The 12,522-nt window shown below is 37.7% G+C and overlaps 1 protein-coding gene across 2 annotated transcripts in view; it reads left to right on the top strand.

The window, feature by feature from the left end:
• Nucleotides 1-12,522, top strand: part of akap10 (A kinase (PRKA) anchor protein 10) — a 34,805-nt gene that overhangs the window by 15,955 nt on the left and 6,328 nt on the right. For both annotated transcript variants that reach the window (XM_034177790.1, XM_034177789.1), the window contains exons 6-9: nt 1,635-1,719; nt 1,893-2,016; nt 3,107-3,243; nt 7,039-7,183. In XM_034177790.1, the coding sequence (XP_034033681.1) occupies nt 1,635-1,719; nt 1,893-2,016; nt 3,107-3,243; nt 7,039-7,183 (491 nt within the window). The remainder of the gene's footprint in view (nt 1-1,634; nt 1,720-1,892; nt 2,017-3,106; nt 3,244-7,038; nt 7,184-12,522) is intronic.

The raw sequence follows: 12,522 nt of genomic DNA, 5'->3' as shown, positions 1-12,522 counted from the left end.
GAGGATAGAGTGGTTTCTGCTAGAACCAGCTCTCCTCTGTTTACAGAGGATAGCACTGCACATCTACTATAAAACATTTAACAGGTAGGTACTTAACTGTTTTTTAGATTTCATAGATGTTTGTAACTATTCTGCTTTGTTTACCACGTCTGCAAAAATACGTTAGTGGTCTAAAAATTATCGGACCAAAACTTATTGAAAGATAATTAGTCCGATGACAGTTTTCAAAGTTATCTGAAAAGCTAATCCAATAATGAAAACATCTTCGATAATTAGTGGTTAGTGGATTAGCAGAACTGTGCCCACCACTGAGCCAGATATACAATAAGAAGTAGTAAATTCTTCTGTGGTGCTGATTTTTAGTCTTGCATTTATTATAAACTAAATCTCGTCTGCTTGATCAAAAATTTCACGTTGCTTTGTAAAATAAATGTAAACCTACAGTGTGCAGACTTTAGGGGCATTTATTAGCAGAAAATGTCGGGATCCAATTTTTGAACTGATTTCATCCTGATTCTCGAAATTATTGATAGTACGTGGTAACTTCCGGGTATTCGTAGTCTTAACGGCTTCAGTCATGTTTGAACTTCTTTAAACTGTGTATTTGTAGTGACTGTGGATTGAAACTTGCTTGATTGTGCTCCATTGGGTTAAAAATCTGAAGCCAAAGCAGCATTTGTTGCAGTTTTTGGCCGAGGGCAGAGCTCCTTTCTTTTGTTTTCGGGTGGGTTGCCAGGCCTGCAGTTTATAACCCAGTCAGTTGCCATGTCTACACTTTATAAACCAGTCTGTTAGGAGGCAAGCCAAATTAAGCCATTTCATCCTATTTTTACACTTTTTTTTTTAGACCGTGGATGATCGTAGTAGAATGGCGCCCTGTGCAATAGTCCTGTAACCACCTGTTCATTAGTGTATGATTGAAACCTTCATATCTATGTGAGAGCCACTCCTCCCATGGAGTCCGCCATGTTGAACCAACATGTTTTGATATAGTAGCCCAAAACAGACATACTTACCCTGCCTGTTGCATTTTGCAATGTGATAGGAACAATAAAGAAAAAAAATGACTCAGTGGTTGTTCCCCTGTAAACTGTCTACCAGTTGCTAGTTCATACTAACAAGTTTGAGGTTGTGATGTTTTTTGAGAAATGGGCAATCATACATTGTGCTTCTCTCAAGTCAAGACACGGGAGCGTGAATCCCTATTACCAAAGAAGCGAAAACGCAAAGGGAAACAAAATAGTCACCTACCACTCAATGCAGTCTGCAACCTCACCACTAGATGGCAGTAAATCCTACACAGTGTAGCTTTAATACTGAAAAATATTCTGCATGAGGTGCTAAACTTGATCTTTTTTATGTACTAAAAACATTTTTAAACAATGGCATTCACAGAGTGCCATGTAGACGAGGAGAGCTCAGGAATGAAGCTGATAAATTTACACTTTTCATTCTCAGTATAGATTTCTCAGGTCACCTCTCAGGTCAGGGGCGGGGGTTAAAAATATTTAAAAGCCGGGGTATGTCATTTCAGTTCAGCTCTGTTACAACAGAAGGGTGTTTAATTAAAGTCTCTTACCCAGTTTAAATGATGTACAGTTTTACAGTCAGGCTCCTGTCTTCCCTCTGTGTAGCTAAAATATGTGGCGAGGACGGACTGGTCGACCCCAACTGCTTTGTCATCGCACAATCGGTTGTCTTCTCCATCTTGGAGCAGCAGTGAGTCTACATCTGTTTGTTTTGGGTTTTTTTGGGGGGGGACACATTGATACTGTAAGAGCGAGGCCTTCCTGATGATTGCAGTGCAGCTGCTGTCTTTTATCATTGCTGGTGATAACTCGAGAAAGAAATGTATTTTTTTTATTCTCACACACGCACGCTGTCATCTCCAGGCACTTTAGTGAATTCTTGCGGAGCCATCACTTCTGTAAATACCAGATTGAGGTGTTGACGAGTGGCTCCGTCTTCCTTGCTGACATCTTATTCTGCGAGTCGGCGCTCTTCTACTTCTCTGAGGTCAGTGGACAGAGTGAAGACAATGGATATATGAAGCCTAGACTTACTTCAGAGCTGCTGTGGGTGTCTTGGTGGCTTTCCTCACTCGTCTCATTCCAGCACACTCTGTGTTTGAAAACTGCCTACTTGACACAGATTTCCCTTACAGCACCATGTTATTTGTATTTCTTAGCGATTGATGTAAATCAGTGTTTCTCAGATTTTTTTAGGCCAAGGATCCCTGAACCAATAATACAAAAATAGATAAATCACAGAGTGTTCTTTGCAAACACCGACTCCAGCAGGTGATTTCACTGATGAACTCATCCCATCTGCTCAAAGCAATGTTAATCCGTGAAATCACCTACTGGAATCGGTGGTTACAAAGAAAACCTGCACCCCCTTGGGCCTTTGTGGAATATCTGTGGACATCACAGACTTAAGAATATGATACTGAGTCCCTTCAGCTGCTCCCCTGTTACTCGGCGTCAGACAAGTTTTACTCCGGATGCCCTTCCTGACACAACTCCACATTACATGGAGAAATGTAGCGGGGGTGGTGTTTGAACCGGGAACCTTCTGCACTGAAACCAAGCGCATTAACCACTTGGCCACAAATGTGGTATTTTATCATTATACTCACGGACCACTGTTTGAGAAACACTGATGTAAATAAACTTAAGGCATTATTCAGTGACTTGGAAATGTTCATTTATCCACCCAGTGACTTGTCTCAAGAAAATTGGTTGTAAAAGCGATGATTTAATCCTCAGAAATCAGAATAAATTGCCTCTGTCCTATTCTTCTTCTTCTTCTTCTTCTTATTATTATTATTAGCTTTTTATGTGTTGCAAGTGGATGTATTTTAACCAATGAAAGGACGTTTACCACAAAAAACATGAAATATCTTCTTTTTTTTTATTTATTCTTGTTTTATTTATTCTTGTTTTTATGTATTCATTGCATTTTGCATATCATCCCAACATTTTCTGATTTGGAGATGTCAAAACTTGTCGTTGTGTTCAGTAGCTTTTGGCATCTTGTCATCATATAGCACATCATATAAAGAAATAAAACCACAGGATAAATTTTAAGCTCTTCTTTCCTGCAGTACATGGAGAAAGAGGAAGCGATGAATGTGCTCCAGTTTTGGCTGGCGGCAGACAACTTCCAGAACCAGCTCGCGGCTAAAAAGGGGCAATACGATGGCCAGGAGGCGCAAAATGATGCCATGATCCTCTACGACAAGTAAATGCTGCTTCTTCTCTGCTGTCATCATCACGATGTTCTTATGCTACAGAGGGAGAGCAGTTTCAAGGTGGAACCAGAAAACATCATGATCTCAAAATCATTTAGTCAACTTCACTTTCTCAGCGTTGTCTGAATGAAAGGCCAAGATATTCCCAGTGAGATGAAATGCTGTTTTTACTTCCTGACACTTTGAACACAATGTTGTGCCGTCTGTGGGTGTGTGTGTAACCTAATAACAGTCCACGTAAACGCGTCATATTTATGACACAGTATCTCCTGTAGATGAGATTTTAGGGAAGATCTCTGCAAAGTTTGCATAATGATGATGTGATTTGTCTTGGGTACATGACTCATTGTCAGTGTTGCGTCTGTCTCCCGGTGGTGCCACTTTGTTCTTTACAGTATATGTAAAGTCAGGCTTTTCCTAACTCAGTCTGTCACCCAGGTCTTGGTACAGTCCCTGGTTATCTCTCACCATATCAACTGTGATGTCCTTCCAGCGGTGAAGTGAAACCATAAAAGATGTTCCGGAAGGCGGCGGCACATCTTATTCAGTCAACCCAAAACCTCTCATGTTATTCCACTGTTCTTTGAACCTCCACTGGCTTCTCAAAGCAGCCCGAATCAAATTCAGGTCACTAATGCTTCCTGACAGAGTGACTACTGGGCCTTTATGATTGGTGCAGCTTAGCTAACATTTCCACAACAATTGTTAATTTTGTCATAAAAGCACCACATTTGGCACACACATTCTAAATTAACTAATGCTTATTTTTAAATGTCGAAGCACCCTGGAACTGACCTCTAATGACCTCCAAGGGTCAATGAAGAATTACTGTACACAGGGGTCAAAATTTAAAAATGTTCCAGTCACATCGAAAGGTATACCATATTATTTGTCTGACCATAAAGATTTCAAAAAGGTATAGTTTGAACAATCTGCGACTAAATGTTACAGGTTTTTGTGATTAAAAACAGCAAAAAGGACAACAAGGGTCAATTTCAGTTTGTATAGAGGCCAAAAGTTAAAGTTTCTCCAGTTTTGGTAAAAGGTGGTGCAAATTATTGGTTGCGCTAATAGGATTAATAAATGGAATAGTTTTGACTGATTGGAGCAACTTTTGATTCCTGTTTTGGCTGTTCCTATTTGTTCGGGGTCACCACAGTGGATACAGCCAGATCCGCATGCGTATTTGTGCACCAGATGCCCCTCCTGATCCTGACACAACTCCAGTTTTACCTGGAGAAACATGCACAGCTCCTGGTGTTCCAAAGATAAGTACTAACCAGGCCCACACTGCTTAGCTTCTGACCACTGTACAAACTGAAATTGACCCTTGTGATCTTTTTTGTTGTTTTTACCCCATGACTCCATAACATTCAGTCACAGAACAAACTACATCTTTTTAGAATCTTATGTATGTATGTAGTATGTAATAAGTAATAATTTCCGTCGGGAAAAATAAAGTTGATCTTACCTATGTGTGCCAAATTTGGTGCTTTTATGGGAAAAAAAAATCAACAATAGGTTAGCTATGCTGCCCCAGTATACCCAGCTACTTGGACTCAATCGTTCAGGCACATACTCTGTATTGACTACTACGTTCCTCACAAGAAGACTGTGTGGCATCGCCATATTGACACACGAGGCAGTCTCATTGCGCCTCATTCTATTTCCATTTGTAAGTCCATCATGGTGAAATAAGCTGCTGGTTGATAGCACATTAGGGGCATAAATGTCTGTCTTCAAGAAGTAAGTCCTGTAGTGTGTCTATGACCTGGACAGGACACCAGCCCGACGCAGGTTACTTCCCCAGCTGTGGCTGTAACCTGTAACCCAGTTACAGCTAGAAGCACTGGCACAATGTAGATTAAGTGTCTTGGCCAAGGATGCAGACAGAGAGCATGAGCGGGAATCGAACCTACATCTACAGTAGTGTTCAGAATAATAGTAGTGCTATGTGACTAAAAAGATTAATGCAGGTTTTGAGTATATTTCTTATTGTTACATGGGAAACAAGGTACCAATAGATTCAGTAGATTCTCACAAATCCAACAAGACCAAGCATTCATGATATGCACACTCTTAAGGCTATGAAATTGGGCTATTAGTAAGAAAAAAGTAGCAAAGGGGGTGTTCACAATAATAGTAGTGTGCCATTCAGTCACTGAGTTTGTCAATTTTGTGGAACAAACAGGTGTGAATCAGGTGTCCCCTATTTAAGGATGAAGCCAGCACCTGTTGAACATGCTTTCTCTTTGAAAGCCTGAGGAAAATGGGACGTTCAAGACATTGTTCAGAAGAACAGCGTAGTTTGATTAAAAAGTTGATTGGAGAGGGGAAAACTTATACGCAGGTACAAAAAATTATAGGCTGTTCATCTACAATGATCTCCAATGCTTTATAATGGACAGAAAAAAACAGAGACGTGTGGAAGAAAACGGAAAACAACCATCAAAATGGATAGAAGAATAACCAGAATGGCAAAGGCTCACCCATTGATCAGCTCCAGGATGACCAAAGACAGTCTGGAGTTACCTGTAAGTGCTGTGACAGTTAGAAGACGCCTGTGTGAAGCTAATTTATTTGCAGAAATCCCCCACAAAGTCCCTCTATTAAATAAAAGACGTGCAGAAGAGGTTACAATTTGCCAAAGAACACATCAACTGGCCTAAAGAGAAATGGAGGAATATTTTGTGGTTGGATGAGAGTAAAGTTGTTCTTTTTGGGTCCAAGGGCCGCAGACAGTTTGTGAGATGACCCCCAAACTCTGAATTCAAGCCACAGCTCACAGTGAAGACAGTGAAGCATGGTGGTGCAAGCATCATGATATGGGCATGTTTCTCCTACTATGGTGTTGGGCCTATATATCGCATACCAGGTATCATGGATCAGTTTGGATATGTCAAAATACTTGAGGTCATGTTGCCTTATGCTGAAGAGGACATGCCCTTGAAATGGGTGTTTCAACAAGACTGACCCCAAGCACACTAGTAAACAAGCAAAATCTTGGTTCCAAACCAACAAAATTAATGCCTCGCAGATGTGAAGAAATCATGAAAAACTGTGGTTATACAACTAAATACTAGTTTAGTGATTCACAGGATTGCTAAAAAAGCAGTTTGAACATAATAGTTTTGAGTTTGTAGTATCAACCGCAGATGCTACTATTATTGTGAACACCCCCTTTTCTACTTTTTTATTAATAGCCCAATTTCATAGCCTTAAGAGTGTGCATATCATGAATGCTTGGTCTTGTTGGATTTGTGAGAATCTACTGAATCTACTGGTACCTTGTTTCCCATGTAACAATAAGAAATATACTCAAAACCTGGATTAATCTTTTTAGTCACATAGCACTACTATTATTCTGAACACTGCTGTACATACTGGCAGGCCAGCTCCTTCTCCACTCAGCTACCTGCTCTTCAAGAACCTCTGCTAAACGAGTAAATGTAGTGGTACATGATAAACACACAGTATTTTTAAATATGCCTAAATGTTGTTCGCAGTAGTGCAGCGTTTCTTAGCCACTGGGTTGAGAACCCTATCAGCAGTGTTAGCTAGACAGGTATGACGACGTAGATAGGTATATCAGTTCAATGGAACATTTCAAATATATATATATTTTTTTATTCTTTTAAGAAATCATCAGAAACAAATGAAACTGTGAACTAATTGGGAGAATGTACTTATGTAAAAAAATAATTTAAATTGTGTTTTGGGCTTTGACTATAATGTAAAGAGATGGTGTTAGCTAACTTTGTCCTTCATGGCTGTTTTCTCTCCAGGTATTTTTCACTCCAGGCTACAAACCCGCTGGGCTTTGGTGACTCTGTGCGGATGGAGATAGAATCCAACATTTGCAGAGAGGGAGGGCCACTGCCGGACTGTTTCAACACTCCACTCAGACAGGCCTGGACAACCATGGAGAAGGTCAGAGTATGGTCATTTTTTTTTTTTTTTTATCTCAGGGCCTGTGTAGGACTTTTACAAAGAACAAAGTCTTGTAAAGGCCCAAGTTTAATTTGGTCAGCGTTTATCCCTAGATATTGTAGTGTGAATACTAATGAGAGTCTGTGGGTGGGTATTTTACACTCTGCTGAGGTGGTTTGTCAAGCGATTTGAAATAGTCTTATTGTGAAAAATGCAAATGGAAACACCTTTTTGCTATTACAAGTCACACAACATTCTAAAATACACAAAGTAGTACATGTGGATGGAGTAAGAGACGGAGAGCTTGTTAGACGATGTAAAAAATGATGTTACAGCAATATTTGATAAAAAAAAAACTTGTATGGCAATATTTAGTGGGACTTACCATTTTGTCACCATGTCTGTTGGATTTACGGTTATAGAATGACAATTATTGCGAAAACACAGAACCCAGCAGTCGCACTCCATCAGTTAAATGGAAACGCTGTCATTTTGCTACTCTGCTTTGTTAGTTAGGTTCTATTTTCAGATAAGTAGACTACCCAAGGCACTTTCTGTTAAAAGCAGGCAACAGACTGACCTGCTAAGTTCAAAAATTGCTGTTGGCATGCTGTATCTTTACTCTTTCACCTTCTAATTTGCATAAAACAAAATGGTCTCCCATTTTGTCAAACTTCCCACAAGTTTACTTCTATTTGCATTAGAAACAGAAATAAAAGTTCTATTCTTATGTATTTTGACCTGCAGAATTCAAATATTGTTGTTAGCATGCTGTATCTCTACTCTGTCACTGCCTAATTTGCATAAAACAAAATGGGCACCCAGTTTTTCACGTTTCCCAAAGTTTGCTTGTTTTTGCTCAAGAAAGACAATGAAAACTCTTGTGTTATTTGAACTGCTGAGTTCATAGTTTCTTATTTGCAAGCTGTATCTTCTCTCCTTCATCCCTATATGCATGAAACAACATGGCCGCTTGCTGAGTTCATACTTTGTAGACACTTGTTCTACAAAAGAAATTGATAACAAAGCCAATTTTTCCCCATGCCTCTGCTGCACAATCAGGCCTACAAATAGATGTATTTGTCAGTCTTACTTACACTGGCCTGTTGAAAAACATCTCCTGTGGAGTTAAAAATCACAGTATCATTATTTTCATCCCTTGATGGTATGTGAATGACTCTTGTGTATTTTTTCATCACAAATGCTGAACAATATAATGATAATACTATGTGAAAACCTATATAATAGGCTCAGTGCGATTGGCTTGTGACACTATGGGCACTGTAGACGTTGTCAAATGCATCATCTCAACAGCTGTTGAGGAACTGGTGCCGTCTTACTCTTGCTGTGTTATAAAGGGGTGAATGGAATTCGGGAAACGGCAAACCTTCCATCCAGAAACTAAACAGAAAGACTATCTGGTACCTACCACATGCCTTGGAGTCAGTTGTAGGTTATGTCCAGAATTGGTGTACCTTGCTTAGCTAATGTAGTCTCGAGCAAAAATGCAACTTCGCACTCAATGACCCTGTGACCTAATAAACCGCCCATGTGCCAGGTTTGGTTAATTTGAGCCCAAAGGCTTTGGAGGTAAAGTCCTCAATGATCAGACACAATTATATGCCTGCTGGTACGAGTATGAATGAATGAAAACTGTTTATTTCGAACATTTGATACAACAATTACAAGATAGATCAGTAAAGACAACAACAAAAAAGTTCCTACTGTGTACCCAACATGTCCGAAAAGGGGTAGGGTGAAGCATCAGCTTATTTATCCCTACCCCTTCTTCCCCACAACCAGTAATACCCTTTGCCACATATACACATAGATTCCTACACACCTAAACCGATATCAATATATATATATATATCAACATATATACACATATACACACATATACATATATATACACAAACATAAATATACACCTACACATACCTACTTACATACAAAATACTATATATTTACAAGCCGAAGCAAAAAACAAAAACACCCTAACCCTCATTACCCTTCCTTCTCCCTATACCTAGAAAAAAACATATTTTTGTACCGCTGTTTGAACTGGTTCATGCTTGGACATTGCTTGAGCCCCACTCCCAATCTGTTCCACATCCTCACCCCACAGACAGAAATACAGAAACCTTTTAATGTTGTTCGTGCCCACTGATGCTTTAAATTAAATTTCCCCCTCAGACTGTAATCCCCTGATCTGTTAAAAAACATATTTTTAATATTTGCTGGAAGTAAATTGTTTATTGCTTTATACACAATTTGTACTGTTTGAAAATGAACCAAGTCTGTGAATTTTAAGAATTTGGATTGTAAAAATAGTGGATTTGTATGATCTCTATAGCCAGTATTATGAATAATTCTTATAGCTCTTTTCTGCATTACTGATAGTGATTGTGTTGTACCTTTATAAGTATTACCCCATACCTCTGCACAGTACTGTAAATATGGTAAAACCAGTGAGCAGTAAAGAATGCGGAGTGAGTTGTGGTCCAGAATATGTTTCGCTTTGTTTAGAACTGAAATGCTTCTTGACAGTTTACTTTGTATATGTTTTATATGAGTCTTCCAGTTTATCTTATCTATTTTCACCCCCAGAAACTTATTTTCATGTACCCTTTCAATATCTACCCCCTCGACTTGTAACTGAACCTGTATGTCTGTATTACAATAGCCAAATAACATGTATTTCGTTTTACTTAAGTTTAATGATAATTTGTTTCTGTCAAACCATATTTTCAATTTTTCCATTTCTATACTGATCCTCCTCAGTAACTCCTGCAAATCTCCCCCTGAACAAAAAATGCTTGTGTCATCTGCAAATAATACTAATTTTAATATTTTGGAAACATTGACAATATCATTTATATAAATTAGAAACAGTTTTGGACCCAATTCTGACCCCTGTGGGACGCCACAAGCATTGTCCAAGCATGATGATGTATATTTCCCCAACTTCACAAACTGTTTTCTGTTACTTAAGTAGCTTCTCACCCAGTGCAACACCAACCCCCTAATCCCATACTGTTCAAGTTTATTGATTAATATGTCATGATTGATTGTATCAAAAGCCTTTTTAAGGTCTATAAATATTCCAACTGAATGTAATTTGTGGTCTATGGCGTTTGTAATCTCCTCAACTGATTCTATTAATGCGAGTGATGTTGAACTATGTGCTCTGAATCCATATTGACTATCAGTAAGTAATTTATGTTTATTTATGAATTTATCTAATCTATTATTGAATAACTTTTCTAATAATTTGGAAAATTGTGGAAGCAAAGAAACAGGTCTATAATTTGTGAAGTGGTGTCTATCCCCAGTCTTATACAGCGGCACAACCTTAGCTATTTTCATTTGATTGGGAAATTTACCGGTTTGAAATAAGTTACAGATGTATGTTAATGGTTCTACAATCCATTCAATGATGTGTTTTACAACCACCATATCAATTTAATTTAAATCGGTAGATGTTTTATATTTACAATTATTCACAATGTCTATAATTTCTTTTCCATCCACTGCTGTGAGGAACATTGAACAGGGATTTCTTTCTATGAGATTATTATCCCAATCCTCAGGTTGGGAATCGGGAATTTTTTCTGCCAAGCTTGGTCCAATATTTACAAAAAAATTATTAAAACCGTTGACTACCTCATCCTTATTTTCCTTCTTGACATTATTATCAATGAAATACTGAGGGTAACTCTGTTTTTTATTACCATTTTTGATAATGCTATTTAATATACCCCATATTCCTTTAATATTGTTTTTGTTATTATATAATATGTTACTATAATATTCCTTCCTACATACCTGTATAATATTAGTTAATCTATTTTTGTATTTCTTATATCTATTTTCTGCCTCTTTAGTTTTATGAATTCTCTATACAGTGTATTTTTCATATTACATGCATTTCGTAACCCTTTCGTCATCCATGGTCGAGCTTGGATTTTTTGTTTTCTGTAGTCTTGTTTAATTGGACAATTTTTATCATATAATGATGTAAATATTTGTAAAAAAGTTTCATATGCACTATCAACATCACTTTCACTGTATACCTTTTCCCAGTTTTGCTCCTGTAAATCCTTCTTTAGTGTGTTCATGTTTTCCTCTGTCCGCACTCGCCTGTATTTTATTTTCTCCTCTGGCTGATTCCGCCGATGGTTTCTATTATAAACGATGAAAACTGGTAGATGATCACTAATGTCATTGATTAATAATCCACTCACAGTGTTATTCTCAATATCATTGCTGAACATATTATCAATTAAGGTAGCACTATGGGATGTAATTCTGCTTGGCCTGGTGATTTTTGGATATAAACTCATACTGTACATTATACTGATAAATTCATCTGTTATTTTATGCTTATTTGGATTGAGCAGATCAATATTTAAGTCACCACAAATGAACACAGTTTTTTGATTAGTTTTTGAGAACATTTTTCCCATACAGTCAGTGAATGTTTCAATACTAGATCCTGGTGCTCTATATATACAGCTGACTAATACATTTTTGCTTTTTTCTTCACATATTTCAATAGTTATACATTCTAATAAGTTATCAATCACAGTTGTCATATTGTCTACTATTTTATAATCCATGTTCTTATCCACATACACAGCCACTCCTCCTCCACTCTTATTCTTTCTGTTTACACAATTAAATTCATATCCATCCAGTTCAAAATCCATTCCTTTATCTTCATTGATCCATGTTTCTGATATAGCAATTATGTTAAATATTTTTTTAAACTGACTTAAATATTATTTAATGTTGTTAAAGTTTGCATATAGACTTCTGCTGTTGAAATGGATTATTGATAATTTGTTATCCGTTCTAATGATCCGATTAAACTGTTCATCTGTATAATAGCAACAACTGTCATTGATATTTGAGAAGAAATTATTGTCTGGGTCTATATCGTGCTCCAAGTCCAGTACATTGTGGTCTGTGTATTTAAATGTTCTCAGTTCTACTTTTCCATGATCAGCAATCCTTTGAGTTATATCCTTCTTGTCTCCAGATGTAGATGAATAGGTAGTAGATGAATAGGTTCCTCTGGTCTGTGTCATGGTGTTGTGATGTGTTTGTGTCCTCATACCTTATTGGTCATATTTGTCCAGATCCTCGATGTTCCTGATTACCATAACCTTCGCTTGTTCTGGTGTTCCATTCAATTTGATAAATGTTTTGCAGTTGGATGTCCATGTCTGTTGAGTACTTTAAGACGTGGATGAATTAGATGTGATGTGATGAATGACCTGCTAAACGTTGATGAAATAAAATGTGAACACTGCTGATAATGTGGCATGTGGAGG

This window comes from Thalassophryne amazonica, chromosome 9, assembly GCF_902500255.1.
Source record: "Thalassophryne amazonica chromosome 9, fThaAma1.1, whole genome shotgun sequence".
In the NCBI taxonomy this organism is placed as follows: Eukaryota; Metazoa; Chordata; class Actinopteri; order Batrachoidiformes; family Batrachoididae; genus Thalassophryne; species Thalassophryne amazonica.
This window is presented reverse-complemented; position numbering and strand designations above follow the sequence as displayed.